The sequence below is a fragment of the Colossoma macropomum genome, unplaced genomic scaffold (assembly GCF_904425465.1).
Source record: "Colossoma macropomum unplaced genomic scaffold, Colossoma_macropomum, whole genome shotgun sequence".
NCBI classification, from domain to species: Eukaryota; Metazoa; Chordata; class Actinopteri; order Characiformes; family Serrasalmidae; genus Colossoma; species Colossoma macropomum.
In genome coordinates this window covers 28684771-28701157 of record NW_023494784.1, presented here as the reverse complement: position 1 = coordinate 28701157, position 16387 = coordinate 28684771, and the positions used below count along the sequence as shown (strand labels likewise).

Here is a 16387-nt window from a genome sequence, read left to right as displayed (position 1 = left end):
GCACTTAAAGAACCCTTACAGAAAAGTCGCATGCATTTCACGTGATCATTTGTGAAACGTCCAAAAAAATCTTCACAACTTAACACGTGTGATGCTATGTGAATAAAAGAATCATGCAACACATTATGCACCACACTTATGTAGTAATCAGTAGTATAGTAGTTGTCCAAAGTAACTAAAAAATCTTTATAAGAATTCCTGTAGTACTTCTATTAATTTTTTTCATAAAGGGTAAAAATAAATTCAATTTAGGAAATAAAACCCATATTTTTAAAGCCGTTTTGTTTAGCTTAACAGAGGGTCCTTTCTTGAGGGTGCTTTTTTTCATAATTAAGCCCATGAGAGCTTTTGTTTCCATGCTTTTGAGTAATGATATAAAGCACCCACATCTTTGCCCACAGTGGCACTGTTTGAAATTAGACTATCCCTTTAATCTGAGGTTATCAACCCGGCTATGATGTAAGAGCAAAAAAATTACAAACACAAGTTAGGTTTTTATTTTCTTACAGACAAACATGAGGGCTTGAAATGACACTGCAGTTTTTGATCTGTTGTGTTGCACCACTGACAGCCCTGCTTGTACTGAAATTCAGACACAAAGCTTTGCACACAGTGCCCTCTTCTGCTGAAAAAGACAACTACATTGTTCTGTATTGCCAGACAAAAAAGCCCATCCTAGACATGGACTGAATAACTGCATTTCAGACAAAATACTTAAGTCTCTTCATATAAAAAAACACCCAAATGATCAAACTATGCAACAAAATACAGAAATCTATGAACTTGAGGGCATACGTCTATGTTGGACTTGGAGAGAGTTTACAGAGTTTACAGCACTTTGTTCATTAAAAAAAGGCAGATGTCTCTGTGTTAAAAACATTTGATTGCAAATCATTTGTTTGGCTATGAGTGTGAAAATGCTGGAGAAGGTGTTAGACAATATGTTAGACATTCTCTCTGAAATATAAACAATGCTCATATACGGGGTTATTTCTAGTGCAGAGGGAAATTGCACTTGGTGAAATCTGGACTTATAAATACTCTTACAAAGTCTTTGGTGCATTTAATTGTGCATGGTACCTCACATGATAACTTGAAAGGGGTTTGAAGGCCTCTGTTAGTCTCTGATAGAGTTTTGTTCTGAAGCAATAGTAACAGCCCTTCCAGTAACAAGGTGAAGGAGAAAAAGCAAAAAGTTGAGAATCAGACTGAAAGTTCAGAAATCTTCACTTTGTGCTTCATTGTAAATGTTCAGCATCCTTCCTGAAGGCTCTTTGTTGCATTTGTAAGTGTCTGTGTGTTCTGTTTGTACATATGTGTACTGTATGCATACTACTTCCAGCAGCAGTAACTTCACATAAAAAAATAAATTAAAACTCTCATTCTGGCGTTCAGTGACTATAGTGTGGAGTGTGCAGTATGGGTGAGTGACTGCATGTCCTCTCAGGTAAACACCCACAGTTGGTATCTGTCTGCTGAGTTGCAGGTGACCAGAGCAGGGTTTTCAAATCGAGCGCTAAGACACAGCCTCCACGCCATGTTATAAAACAGCTGGTCCTACAAAGCCAAAAAAAAACAGAGAGAGGCAATTAGCAGCGGTATGCTGGAACCCAGTATGAAAGCCAACATTAGGAAAACATCTTATAGACACACAAGAAAAGACATCTAACCAGGGGTGAGCGATACGGCAAAAATAGATCACGATACTGAAAGACATTTTCACACGAGACATTGCGTTTTACGATAGCACGGATGTCCCTGAAAAAGACAGCGTCTAGAAGGCTGCCTTCACAGATGTGCAAGTTACCCATGCCAACAGACGCTGGCTTTTGAGCTTTGCTTTGGTAGCAAGTGGAATGGTCCTTTTCTTGTTTTGCCTGTAGAGGACGATGTCTATTATTTCCAAAAGCAATTTGAAAGGTTGAATCGTTAGACTACAGCACACATAGCTTCCATTTTTCTGAAGCAGAGAGCAAAAGAACTGTTTACTAACAAGGGTTTTCCAAAGAATTCCGGATGCCATTTGGTTCTATTCATTACACAAGAATGTCGTTTTTTAATGCACTGCCGTCTGGGGATCAAAAGTCACAGGCATTCAATATTGGTTTTTGGCTGCCCCTGTCTCAAATTTTTTGAAATCGCAAGCATCAAATTTGGAATTAACATATATGTACAAAAATCAAAAATTGATAAAGTAAATATCTCGTCTTTGAGTTTCTTTCAGTTAAATACCTGTAAAAGGTATTTAAGGTATGTAATTGGCAGTGATGACATGACAGACTCCCTGATAAATCTATCAGTGAGGGAGACTCTAGTTTTGAGAATGTGAAAGCAGTAGTATAGGAGAGGAGTCAGTAGTAAACAGTGTAAGATACAGCAGCTCTAAAAAGTTCACTACCTCCCGCAGCTCCCATTTCTGCTCAGCTCCAGTGAAGGTGTTGTGGCCTTTGTACTGACATTCCTCTAGTTTCACTGGCCCTTCTTTCCCGTGTAGACAAAGCTCCTTCTGAATGTTGTGTCTGATTTCATGGTGCGTTGAATATTCAAAATACTGTGAGGGATTTTGAAAGAGCAAAATAATAGACATTGAATACAAAGGTAATTAGACAAGGCTGTTTAAACCTTATATTGCATATAAACTACACTTAATGTCCCAAAGTATCCATACACTCTTTCTAATTACTGAATATAGCTATTAGGTGCATAGATTGCTAAAATACATGTTCACTTGCCCACATACAGCTTGTATAACTCATAATAAATTCTTAAACCTTAAATTGTACATGATATTTTTCTATACATCCTAAATAAATACACCTACACCGCACGCACAGGAATGTGGATAACTGTTTCTTAACTGCCTAAACCCTAAGAGCCTGTATGTCGGCCTACATTTCAATTCCTAACTCTCATAATTATAGAAATGATATATTAGTTTCATAGTAGTTACATAATTACTAGTAGTTACTAAATAATATGTTTTAAAGGCCTTATATTCTATAAGATTAATACCAATTAAGATTAACAAATGAAGTGATTAATTAATGCTGCAAAATAAATAATACAATACAATAACAGTTTGGTAAACAGACTTTTACTGATTGACTTCATAATGTCAATCACTGTTCACAGACAGTTAGTACCTGGTTGCCTCCCATGCCGTGGCAGGGGTACATGATGAGGGCTTTGCCTCCCTCATTGTTTTCTCCAGCATCCAGACACGAGTCCTTCCCTACGTTCTTTATCTAGACAGGGAGAGAGCAAGACTGTGTTCATAGTCAGAAACTAAAAGATAAGAGAAATGATGAGAGAAATGAGAATCAGACAGAGAGAAACAGAGAGAGGCAGAAAGAGAGAGGAGTCAGAGCAGTAAGGCCCAAGCTGTTTAAACATGAAGTCAAGCTTTCTCCAAGACCCTCTGCAGGGAGGGAGGCATAGCGGGAAACCACAGTGGCCAGACACAACATTCTGTGGTCTGGAGGGGTGGAAGGGGGGAGGAAGACAAAGAAAGAGTAGGAAAAGAAATGAAAAAAGAGGAGAGAAAAGAAGAAAGGGGGAAGTAAAAAAGAATGAAAGAGAGAAAGAAAAGAATGAAGGAGAAGAGAAAGAAAGGGAAAAGGAGAAATAAAAAAGAAAATAAGTGAGGCAGAGAGCAAGAGAGACAAAAGCAAGAGAGCAAGAGCATAAGAGAAAGAATGAAAAGACAGGAGGGAGAGAAAAAAATAAAAAGACAGGGGAGTGGAGGGGGAGAGAAAATGAAAGAGAAAGAGAGAGAGAACAGATAAAATGAAAAGAGGGAGAGGGAGAAAGAAAAAAATAATTCTAAAGAGAGCATGAGAAGAAAAATGAAAAACAGGAGAGAATGAGAATGAAAAGACAGATAAGTAGAGATAGTAGAGGAGAGAGAGAGAATGAAAGTAGAGGGGGAGAGAGAGAAAATGAAAAGAGGCGGAGAGAACGAAAGATTAAAAAGGAGATAGAGAAGAAGAAACAATGAAAAGAGAGGAGAGAAAGGGAGAGAGGGAGAGAGAGCAGAATGAGACAAAAAAGAAAAAGAAAGAATGAGCAAAGTGAAAATGAGACAGGTTGAGAGAGTGAAAGAAGAATCTCTCACACTGTACATATACACACACACACACACACACACACACACACACACACACACACACACACTTACTGCGCCAAACTGCAGCGGGTTAAGATCAGGCATGAAGACCTCGGGATACACGTTCTTCAAATACCAGGAGAAGCTCTTACATTGTAGCCTCTCCCGGAGGTCTAAGCGCTTGGAGACGTCTCCGAATGATCTCTGTGAAAACAGCCCCAGACTGCCATTAACCAGGAGGGTGAGGGGGTTAGGTGGGGGGAGTGGGGGCTCATTTCTGAAGCAGCCTTTGAACCAGGAGGAGATCATCTATTCAGGCTGCCCACAGGCCGTATGTGGAACCGCTTTTAAGCAGTCTTTCCTCTCAGGTTATGGACTTGTGGCGGGTCTTGGCTACATATTGTAATTCGGGTGAGGGATTTCCGTGGTTAGGGCCATGAAAGAGCAGCAAGTCTTGGCTTGGCTTTAGGTTAAGAATCTGGCATGGTGCCTTTAAAACCAGCTCAACATTGCTAAATGACCAAGCATATTTCCACAGCAAATACCCAGCCACAAATTTTTTAAATGTCAGAACAGAAGACAGAAGATGATTTCTCAACAATTATAGTAAATATACAGAGTACATATAGTATAGAGTTGCATATTATGCATATCTTGGCCATCACTACCTCAAAAAAGATTAAAATCTCGGGGACTTTCCTGGTTAAGTAAAGGACAGACAAATAAACACACTAAAATAAAATAAAATTTTGTGTATACATACTGTAGTATCATCTTTCATTCCACATGCTGAAAAAAGCTCTCAGGGTAATTATAGACCAAATAGCGACAATTTAGAGAGGGGAAAAATTAAAGGGCTTAAAACTCACAACCACCTCTCCTTCTCTTTCTCCCTCTCTATGGCCTGAGGGACATATTAATGACAGTCAGATGAAAGCACTGCTGAGGGAATGTCGTACACTCTCGTTGTTTCAAGCAAGCGCTGTTACAAAGAGGCCATGCTCAGCAACCACCAACACATCCTGTTAAGCATGGAGTGTGACCTAATGTACTTTATAACTTACTCAACCTCAGCACAGGTCAGACAGACAAACATTCTAGGCTAGAGTGGTTACAGATCAAGCTTAACAGACCTTGGACTAAAGATTATGTTCCTTTGGAAGATCTTCATTCAGACAGTGTTTCATACTATTTAAATTCAAAACCAGGCATAAAGTAAACACTATAGTATTACAAGACCAAAGAATAATATGTATGAAAGTCTTAGCATTTATTTTTCTATTTTGTTCTCAGTTATTCAACACTATCCAACATGGGCTTTACGGGCCATTTTTTAGACACATGAACCATCCGGGTTTTTAAATTTGAATTTGCGATGCTTCACTGAAAATCATTTGTTTGGAAAACTCATCCTAAATCCACACTTTCATAACACAGAAAAGTCCAGAGCAAGACTACAAAAAACAGTTTTATGAGGAGTTTGAGTCTGGTAGTAGCTATTCAAATAAAAATCATAGCTATATAAACAAGTCTTAATGTCACAATGTGACATTAACAACAGCAGCTTTCTATCGTCTAGCTTGCTATCAGCAGGGCAGTTCATGTGACAAAAAAACAAAACAACTATCTATTCACTGCTGCTGACATGGATCACCACTAGCAAGGGACAAACGCAGTATGCTTCAGTCACAAATACATTGTATTTGTAGTTGTAGGCGTCAACTTCCTTTTTTCTTTTTTTTTTGGTCTGACCTTGACCAAAGCAAAGCGTTTGTAGACACCAGTGCAGAACTAATGACAGACGCGATGAGAACGAAATGTTTGGAAACACAGCATTACCTCTTTAGCCATCTGCGCGGCCTGCTGGTTTCTACGGTAGAAGATCTCCTTATAGTCGTCCATCCAGACTTCGGCCAACCGCACCTGGTTACGAGCGATCACCTGTGTGCCCTTGGGGAAGGTGTGAGGGCTTTTGGTGCGGAACACATGACCCACGATGGAGCAGGGGATGATCTCCAGCTGCCCCCCACACTGCCACACCTGCAGGTAGGGAAGAAAGGAGGAAATATGTCTAGAATATTTTATATGCAATCAAGAATACTTACATTTTTTGAATAACTAGGTAAAAACCATACTGAGATATTCCGAGAAACCTTTTAGTATTCAGAAAAATAAGGCCAGGCAATACCCCAACATTTCAACTTTCAATCTGCAAGACTTCCGGTGGCATCATAAAAATTTGCAGTGTATTTACCCACTATGTTGCCCTTGGAGCCATAACATATCACACCTACTGCATGCAGACACAAGTCCCAGATTTCTAACTCCCACCAGCATAACTGTTCCAGATATTTAGCCATATGCCAGGCCTTAGTAAGGTCATTGATAAAAACATGTTAAACACCACTACCTAAACAAGAGTAACTTCTGCTTTGCGGTGGAGAAGCTGAAGGTACATATTGCCCTCTCTCTTACCCTGAAGGACATTTCAATGTTCTCTCCTCCCCAGATCTCCATCTCTTCATCATAACTCCCAATGTGGTAGAAGTAATCTTTAGAAATGGAGAACAGTCCCCCTGCAAATGCTGGTGTTCTGTACAGCATAGAAAACAACTAAATTGAAGGGGTGATTTCTTTTTATAATTACAGATAAGCATAAGCACTTGTTTACAATACTTTGTCAAAGCAGCTTGTGTACAATTTCTAACCTATAAACACAGAGACAGAGCCTGAAATAACTGGCTCAGATATTGTGTGAGATATTGTGTTTGTTTATGGGATCTTACTTGATGGGGTAGGTTTCATCTTTGCGTCTCTGTTTTTCATGTTCGGGCAGACTCTCCCACCCAAAGGACAAGCCCCAGTCGAAGTTGCCCCGGTTGTGGTTCTGCCCGTATGGAGAAGGCTTCATGAACTCAAATGTGTTCAGGTCAATAGTGGTGATGTCTGGGCTCACCACTGCTGTGTAGTTCTCTGCTATCCGAGCCAGCAGAGGCTCCAGCCAACCATGGAAGCACTCACCTATACAAACAGAGCACGTTCATAAGGAAAAAAAGGTAATACACAACTACTAAAAAAGAAGTAGGACTGCAGGGCTGCCACAATTACTTGACCGAACTCAATGACTCAATGAATTAAAATTTACTGTAAAATTTACTCGATGAACTGGCCTGATTAGTTACCACTCTGCATGACAATTAAGAATATTTAAAAATCCTCCACTGGTCTCTTAGAGTAAGAAACAGCCTGATGGTGATACCAATCTATATGCATTTTCACCAGTTTTCAAAAAATGTAAAGAATTATTAAAAGATAAAAGTCCACCCTTCAATTGTGAAAAGACAACTCAGGCTGGACACATAAAACACTGAAAGTTTTATATTTTCTTAAGAAGCCTCGACATTATTTTTAGAAAGAAGACAAACTAGATTAACTTTCTCCAATAAAGTGTTTTGGAATCTTTGAAAGACTACGCAGGCTTTGTTACTGTAGTGCTAAATCTCTATTTGTATTGTTTGGACTGGATTTGATTACTTGATTGATTAGCAAATAATCAGTAGATGACCTGATTACAAATATAAACCACAGAGACAGCACTATTTATGTCTTGGAAAGCATTATATGTTCTGACCAATTCCATGTCCCAAAGACATCTTAACAGTGTCACAGCTCTCCTAATCGGGCCCTAGCATTTCATGCTTGTTAGGCGCTGGTGTGTTCGTCAATTATTCCTTAAACAGCACAAACAGTGGGTGAAACCACACTGCATACCAGGAGCAATATTTACCAGCCTAAACTAAACCAGCATGACACAGATCAGCATTCTTTCCCGGTGAGAGGCGTCATGACCGACCACAGACGAGATGGCTGTTTGTTTTACGTGAGAACAGGCCCTGCAGTAGTGTGTGGCTGAATGCGCTGCAAACTACAGTGTGAGACTGTATGAGGGTGTAAATGGCAGGGTGACCCTGATTGCCCTGGACTCATGATGACTCAGCATTTTTAATCACATCAGAGATATGCACTCACAGTGAGCGTCCAAGAAGGTGAGGGTGTCGCCGGTAGCCACGGAGGCTCCTAGCAGACGCGCAGTAATGAGGCCTTTTCTTTCGAGCTGCCGTACCACACGTACAATGTGTAGCTGCTTCAGGTACTCATCCAACTCTCCCTTTAGTCGCTCTGTAAAAGAGGAAGCACACGGTATGTTGGCATAATACTACAGCTGTGACTCCATCAAGGACCACCTGTATCACTAAAACAGAACATACCCTGTTTCATTCTTTAGGTATGGGATATATTTCAGAGTATATAAGCTATACATTTATTCCCACCCCATTATAAGCCACTATAAGACAGTAGCGATTGCGGTTGTTGTGGCTCTGTAATACATACTGAGTTTGAAACAATGACTATGAGATTAAACACAGTTACTAAACTACATTTTCATCATTTAAGAAATATTGCTAAAATTCGTTCTTTTCTATCCCAGAGTGACACAGAGAAACTTGTTCATTACTGTAATGCTCTTTTTACTGGGCTTCCGAAGGAAACAGTACATCCTCTACAACTGGTACAAAATGCAGCACCACAGATCCTAATGCAAACAAAAAAGAGCTTATATCACCCCCAGTTTTAAAAGAACTGCACTGGCAACCTGTATCTTTTCAGATAAATTCAGAAGTTCTGTTACTAGTCTTTAAAGCTCTAAATGGCCTTAAAGCACCTGCATACCTCACAGAATATCTGTCTGTTAATGTTCCAACTCGTGATCTTGGATCTGCAGATACTGGCCTTCTGCAAATACCTTCCATAAAAAATACAGAAAACATGAAGAGATAACCTCATTCAGTTATGCTTCTAAACTGTGGAACTCAATTCACCTTTTAAGAAACATCAGAAAAAGTTTTTTTCAATTTAGCTTTTAATTAAATTGCAACCTCTTTTTGGTATTTATCCTTTTAATTTAATCTGTGTCACTGCTTCATATGATCTAATACTCATAACTTTTATTTATTACTCTTCTAACATAGTTAAATTTGATCACCTGTCTGTAAAGCACTTGGAGCTGTCACTGTTGAGAAGGGCTTTTTAAATAAAGTTATTGTTATTATTACTCACATATATCGTCCCCTTGTGTCAGGAACCATAAGTAACTGGACAAATGACTACAACCTTAAATAAAATGATCATGTTTAGTAACAAGTTGCAAATTCTTTCAGTAATGTCTTTGATCCACAGACCTAATCAGATGCTGAGTAGTTTCGCACAAAAGTGAAAAACAATGAAAATCACAGTTCAGTGGCCAACTGCATAAAACATCTTGAAAATTTATCCCAGGTTAAACGCTTAAGGGATAAACTTAAATTTAAATTTAAATTTCACAACTGTCAAAACGGGAATGCTGAAACTTAAACTCAGGGATTAATATTCAATTTACAATTATGGATTTTCCTCACTTTCCATTTTAAACATCACCCCAAAGAGATTTTACACAGCTCACTTAAGGTAAAGGGGAAAGCTTAAGGCCACAATTCTCTCTTCTCTCTGATTCTCTCTTCTGCAAGTCACCGTTGTTTCTTATGGACTGCACTATAGCATGACTCCCCAAACAACAGGATGAGTCTAGGCTTAATGAGCAATAACCATTTTATTACACTGTGTGTCTGTATGCATTAACATCATAACCTTAATGGGTAAAGATTTGTCCATGTAGAACACATGGAAACATTCTTCACTGATTTTGAGTAAACTGGCTTGCAGACCTACAGCTGGCCTTCTTTAGTGGAAGCTGACACTGTGTTAGTGAGGGAGAGAAGTACAGACACAGAGAAACAGAGAGAAAGAAAACAACAGAGAACAGTCTATGACAGCCCTAGTTCAGGAGCGCCTGCCCTGTGTACTCTTGGTATTTCTCCCCCTCGAACACATATGATCTAATTGGTCAATTAACAACCACTTCCTCAGCTAAACTGCACATGTTAAAAGCTAAAAAGTGTACAGTGGGGACCCACTGTCTACCCACTGAAGGTAGGTAGGTCATGACCCCTGTTCTATGGTATCACTCCAAATAATCCTTTTGACACCTTTAACAGTTTATCATACAGACAAGAGTGAGTGTGCAAGTAAGAGGGAGAAAAAAGTGAGTGAGTGAGTGTGTGTGTGTGTGTGTGTGTGTGTGTGTGTGTATGTGTGAGTGTGTGAGAGAGAGAGAGAGAGAGAGAGAGAGAGAGAGAGAGAGAGAGAGAGAGAGAGAGAGAGAGAGAGAGAGAGAACACCTTACTGATTCACATTCCCTATGGCAATCTGCCAGTCCCTGCCTGAGCGCTCTCTAGGTGTTCACTTTTATGACTGAATCCCAATAGTGGGGCTGTTCCTTCCAGGTGATTGAGAGAAGAAAGCAGAGTGCAAAGCATGCTGTATTCCCCATAGGCTAATTTTCTTTCTCTTCCTTTCAGCCTAGGGCCAGTTATACAAGCTCACGGCATCTGCCTCCCGCTGAACACCCCCATGGCCACTACAAAAGCCCCTGAAGGAAAGTTTTCATGAGCGGTTCTGCTTCTTGCTCTATAGGCCTTCATGAGCCAGGGGTCTCTGAATCCCAGCAAGAGGGCTGCACAGAGGAACCACCTGACTGAAAGTAGATCCTGGTGAAAAACCAGTGTGGTCCTGCAGGGCTGGGCACTAGAGGCTAGTTACCGTCTGTGCTGGCGTCATCCACTAGGATGACCTCCTTGAGGAGCAGGGCAGGAGAGGTATGAAGCACGCTGTAGACCGTCCGCAGTAATGTGCTCCATGCCTCGTTGTGGAACACGATAATAACACTCGTGGTTGGCAAGGGTGGGCAGCGCCGGAATGTCTGCTCTATGCATCTAAAGTGGAGAGAGAGAGGAAAGAGAAAGAGGGGGAGAAAATGAAATGATGGTGAGAATAGACGGCGCAAGAGACATCTATGCCATTCTTCCATGGCCATAAAAGCAGGGCGTACGACCATAAGGTGAATGCATCCATGAAAGGTCTGTGGTGCAGTGGATGACCAGGGCTCTTTACAACAGAAAAGAACAATAAAATTGGGTTTGGTGTTCTGTAAAGTGCCCAGTCAAAATAATAGGGACAAGAACAGACTTGTTTAATTAGCCAAACAAAACAGAACCTCTTCCTCCTCTCCTCTTTCTCGCTTCAATCAGCCGCATTAACTGGGCAGACATGCTGAAACAATGTCTCAGGAAAAAGCCAGTCTGTGGTTTTTCAGAGCCGTCTTATATAACGGCAGCAGCCAAATCTACAAAGCATGTTTGGGTTTCAGCCTCTCCGTCTGCTGGAAATGGAAATATGTAGGTTATCGCTAATTTTTTTTAAAGGTGTTTTTTATATCTATTATTTTTTCTGTTGGCTTTGACATGATAAGAATGAGACCTGCTAGCCAGTGCTTATAGAGACCACTACAGATTACACTAGGACATCGCTAGATGGTGCTACACTTACAAGTCAACCAACAATGACATGTTCTAACATAGTACTAGATTGAATTACACATTTATTATAAGAGCCAACTGGACTGCATGTATTTCCAGTAGCCTACACATTATTAATCATTAAATGCAGTGCTTTTTCCTGATGGCAGCACAAATGCAGACCACTCTTTATAACCCTGTGTAGGTCTAGTCTTTTATTACAACCAGGAAAATACCTTGATTTTGCCAAACGTTACTTTATAAGCCAAATAAAGGGAGGTATCTTTTATTTAGTAAGACGCTTTGGGCCCCCACTGGTTATTTTTAGCAGGAGCAGAGCTCATGAAGGAATGTTTCAGTTAAATACTTTGACTTAACTGAATGTTACATTATAAATTAAATAGGTGAGGTTTTCTCACTCTGTAAGAAACTGTCAACCCCCACTTACTATTGTAGCTTTAGTGTTGCTCATGAGGGGATTAAAAAGTGCTCACTCTTCTCCTTTAATGTCACCATGAATCGGAAATCATAATCAGTGATAGGTGGAGGAGGTGGGAAGGGAAGGTTATTACAGGTTATTTTTTTTCTTTTATATTATTACATATTATTTTTCCTGCCCACTGGTACATGGTGATGTAACCAAATTTAGAAGTCATTTTATTATAATATAATATCACTTTTGTTTATAATATTACTTACAGTTTTATGTACTAGAAAATGGTCATAATTCATTTTTACATGACCATTTTTCAAACGTTATACATTAGAATTAAACCAGCTGTTTTTGTTACTCTGCCTTTGAGCACTGTTCTGATTAGCTGTCCAGTATTGCATCTCATTTAAAATGCACTCAGAACTGAAACACTCCTTAGAACTTCAGCATGAATGGGTGGGGCTAAACTGCAGGAGCCTGAATAGATGTATATATGTAAATGAGTTGGTTTTTCATGACATAAAAAAACATTTTATTCAAAACAGCCTGTTTTTGTATGTCTGTGTATGCTTTCCATATATGGACTAGATGGACTAAGGAGCGAATGGTGCAGGTTTGAAACTTCAAACTCTTTGATTTCAAAAAAGCAACAGAAATTCAGTTTTCCCCATAGGGGCATTTAAATGACTCACGATGAATCGTGATTAATATAACCAGGAACACGAATTAACAAGGTAAAAAAAGACTCATTCTGATTTCAGGTTGACTTTAAGGGATTAAAGTTCACTCATGATAGTGTGCTTAAAAGTGATTAAAACCAAAGTCATAAAGCAACTGAAATGCTGTCATACTGAAGGTCCAATAATTGCTTGAAGTAAATTTACACAATTATCCTTTTACCACAAATATTGTTGGTCAGTGAAGATATGTCTGGTGTCTGAAGTTTACTTCCTTAGTTTTGTGCTGCTTAAGCCACATAGCTAAGATACCTAACAAGTAATGGAAGCTTATACCTCACCAATCAACACTGTGCCAACTGCATACTTAAATCATTGCACAATTGCCTTAACCTAAGGGCGGGTGATATGGCAAAAAAATTTCATATACTCAATATGTATGATTATGTTTTTGATACACAGACATAATGCACTAGTAGTGCAACATTTAAAGCTCCGAAAAACTGAGTGGCCTACAATGATGTTTATTCTATGATTCACGTACTGTACTGCACTAAATCCAGATAAGCAGGCCTAGTTATAATATACTGACAATAGACAACGATACACTCAGAAAATGCATCATTTATCACCATAACAAAATATATCACAATAATGATAAAATATCGTCATACTGCCCACCCCTGTTCAGTTATCTCAAATTTGCTTATGTGTTCTTTGACATTCTAAGGCACACTTATGTCTACATATCATTGCTGTCCAAAACAAGAACTGGCAAAATGGTAACTTTATAGGAGCAAAAATGTTATTTACTTTGAATGTAAGTTAATGTAAAGACATTTTATTCCAAGTTCCAAGCAACTGGGGGAATTCTGTTGGTCTATTCACCATTAAATTTCCACACTATGTACAGGACAGCTGCTGTGCTCAAATCATGTAGAAAAATAAAAATCGCAAAAAATTATTATTTTTTTAATTATATGATGTTTTTAACTGTGTAGTGTTCATTTGAAGGGTGAGAGAAAATTGTGTAAATTTGGTTTTCCACAGAGGTTTTGCTTTAAAGCACAATGACAGCGGGCTACGTACTCTGGAGGTCTGGTATCAGGACCAAGGTCTCTGCTGAGTGAGATGCGGTCACTTGCATACAGGTTAAAGCAGTGTTTCTCCTCGCCTTGCTCCTTCTCCTTCTGCTCCTCTGGGCTCAGGTTCTCTGTGTGAAAGGGTTTCCCAGAGGCCCCTGGGGCGCTGGGGTTTTGCGGGGGTCTCTCCAGCACAGGCTTCAGTTCAGCAGCCGTGTAGTAACCGGGCAGACACGTCTGGCTGCCCCTGCTATCCTGCTGCCTGACCGGGGCTCTAATCTGCATCTTTGGCATGGCGTCCCTGAAGTTATTCACCGCCCCCATTACCATGCCCAGCACGGCGTCCCGTTTCCCCACGATCCCCTTCAGCCACGGCTCCTCCTCCTGAGGGCCCTGACTGACCACCTCTCTCTGCATCAGGAACACAAACGTCACAAACACCAGTGCCACAATGGCAAGCTTCCATGGATGCAAACGCCTGCGCAGCAGCCTGCGAAACACAGTCATTCTTCTGTGGTAGGAGTGAAAAGAGGCGTGTGTGTGTTTAGAGTGCTGCAGATAAAACTTCACCTGACACACACCCTCTGAGTAACATCCATGACTGCTAAACCTGCAACAAAGAAAGAAAGAAGGAGGATGGTGACAAATTCAGTGTAATCACAACCTTAAGAGTATCTGGTTTTATTCAATTACAGTCCTAGAACACTGTAATCTTAAAAGAAAACCCAATTTAAACAACTTCTGAGTACACGCTTGAGGGAGGAAAAACCTTTCACTCATTTTACTCCAATTCTAACATCTAGGTTATCCAAAATAAACGTTTTCATTAATATTTAAGACCTTTTTTTCAGAGTGGCTGGGAAATTATTCTCCAGGAGAGAAAAATGTTTTCATGAGCACGTTACGCCTTTTTATACATCCTCTAGGAATTCGTCATGAAGGTTACTCGCTTCCCAAAATTACAACATGTCACTGTAACCAGTGGAAAAGTCTATTCATAATATCTGAGATTCTGGAGATCACTGTTCTCTGCACTTGGGAACACATATGGTAAATGAACCCCTGTTATAGACTTATTCTGTCATGCTTGGGGCTTGAACAAAGCCAGATACCTTCAGCCTGGTGCAGAATAGCAGCTGAGATGTCCAGCTTGTCAGTATTACACAGAACAGTCAGCATGAGAATGAGAGACTCAGGCATTATCATACCAACCACAGTCTTACCCGCATTGCTGCCAAAACGAATAGTGCGCCAGTTAAAACAATAATAATCCACTTTTCATCGAGTGGTCTGAAGTATGGTCCCGAGGCAGAAATCCAGCTGACCCCGAACCTGATCAAATCCCCACGATAATCCCGCAGTGAGAGGGTTTCAGTAATCTCGACACACTACTTCCGTCTCGTTGGATCCAGGTGCGCTACTTTCAGGTAGTGGGTGGAACGCAACTCCTCCCACGCATGCGCATTAGACGCCACCCATCGTCACCCATTCACGCCAAAATTGTAACTTCAGTCTATAACACAGGTTGTTGTAATGAAACGACCATAGCATCGTTTCGTGATTAACAGTATAGCCTTGATATAAAAACTTAGGAAGAAATGATCAAACAAAGCGACATCCTTTCGTCCATTTTTTTAAAAAGTCGAATAAATGAATCCTAAATTCCTCAGCGTGGCTCTCGGAGGGTGTCCATAGTCTCAGTGAACACGGGGACTGTGTTACAGCGGGAGAGTGAGCAAACGGAGTGAAGTTCAATTAAGCCGGCTTTACTTCTGCCGCTCACTCACTGAACGCCACTGCTGGGCAAGTTTTTTTTCCGCCCGTGTTCCGACAAGCCGTTCCTCCTGTGCCAGGATTGGCTTAGTAGTTCACATTCATAACCAGTCCCGATTACTACGTACAATTCTAACCAATAACAGAGCAGAACGCGGAATTCTAATGACCAATCCTAGCTCAGAGGGCGGGGCTTGTCTGAATATGGGTGGGAAAGAACCGCATCGAATCACGCTCCCTCAAACTAGCGGTGAGAAATCTTAATGAATCCACAGAGGAAACTTTGAATCGTGAGCCTGACGAAAGCATCTCACTCTGTCACAGAAACCGAAATCCAATGTTTTACTGACAAAAACAGCAGTCACTTTGTTCAGTAAGTTAATCACACATGTGAAGGAAACTTCTTGAGGAACATTTTACCGCTCTCGCGGAGGTCCGAATCGCTTAGCAACCGCGATGACTGACATTCTCAACGACAACAAAGTGGGGAAGGAAAAGGGAGACTAAAAGGAGAAAGTAAACCAGACACTTAACCCCCTAAAGTATATTAAAATGAAAATAAACTTACCGTGGTACACCTACAAGTTTGTATTAATCCACCATGCTCGCGTTTGCCGTGTCACCCTGCCCTTGGAATTCATGAAGAGCTCGGTGCTTGCGGGGGTAAAGAAAAGAAAGCGGACACGATGGCCATCTGAGAGAGGAAAAGCAGCGGGGTGGCTTTGAGTCATCAGCTACAGGCGAACATCTTCCGCCAAAAAGGGGTACTAGCCCCAAATCTACCGTGACTTTCCCCCTCCGCTCTTACTGGCACCTCACTGAACAGGCAGAGCTGGGGAGGTGCAGCCAATGCTCAATTAAAAAAG

At 40.5% G+C, this 16387-nt stretch overlaps 1 protein-coding gene across 1 annotated transcript; it reads right to left on the bottom strand.

Annotated features, from left to right (window-relative positions):
• Window positions 1-480: 480 nt before the first annotated feature.
• On the bottom strand, window positions 481-15519 carry galnt3 (UDP-N-acetyl-alpha-D-galactosamine:polypeptide N-acetylgalactosaminyltransferase 3 (GalNAc-T3)). Its single transcript, XM_036567446.1, has 11 exons — window positions 14972-15519; window positions 13756-14358; window positions 10802-10974; window positions 8135-8284; window positions 6892-7126; window positions 6581-6698; window positions 5945-6145; window positions 4178-4309; window positions 3144-3245; window positions 2399-2551; window positions 481-1557 (listed from the first exon to the last, which is right to left on the bottom strand). Exons 2-11 carry the CDS (start codon window positions 14253-14255, stop codon window positions 1444-1446), a joined length of 1878 nt encoding a protein of 625 aa, XP_036423339.1. The 5' UTR covers window positions 14256-14358; window positions 14972-15519; the 3' UTR covers window positions 481-1443.
• Between the last annotated feature and the right edge of the window lie 868 nt (window positions 15520-16387).

Excerpts from the sequence above, each read along its gene's own strand:
- galnt3 (XM_036567446.1), bottom strand. The coding sequence starts at position 14,255 with ATGACTGTGTTTCGCAGGCTGCTGCGCAGGCGTTTGCATCCATGGAAG. Across the intron at positions 6,699-6,891 it reads GATGAAACCTACCCCATCAA|AACACCAGCATTTGCAGGGG; the intron begins GTAAGATCCCAT and ends TATGCTGTACAG. Across the intron at positions 2,552-3,143 it reads ACGGCATGGGAGGCAACCAG|TATTTTGAATATTCAACGCA; the intron begins GTACTAACTGTC and ends AATCCCTCACAG.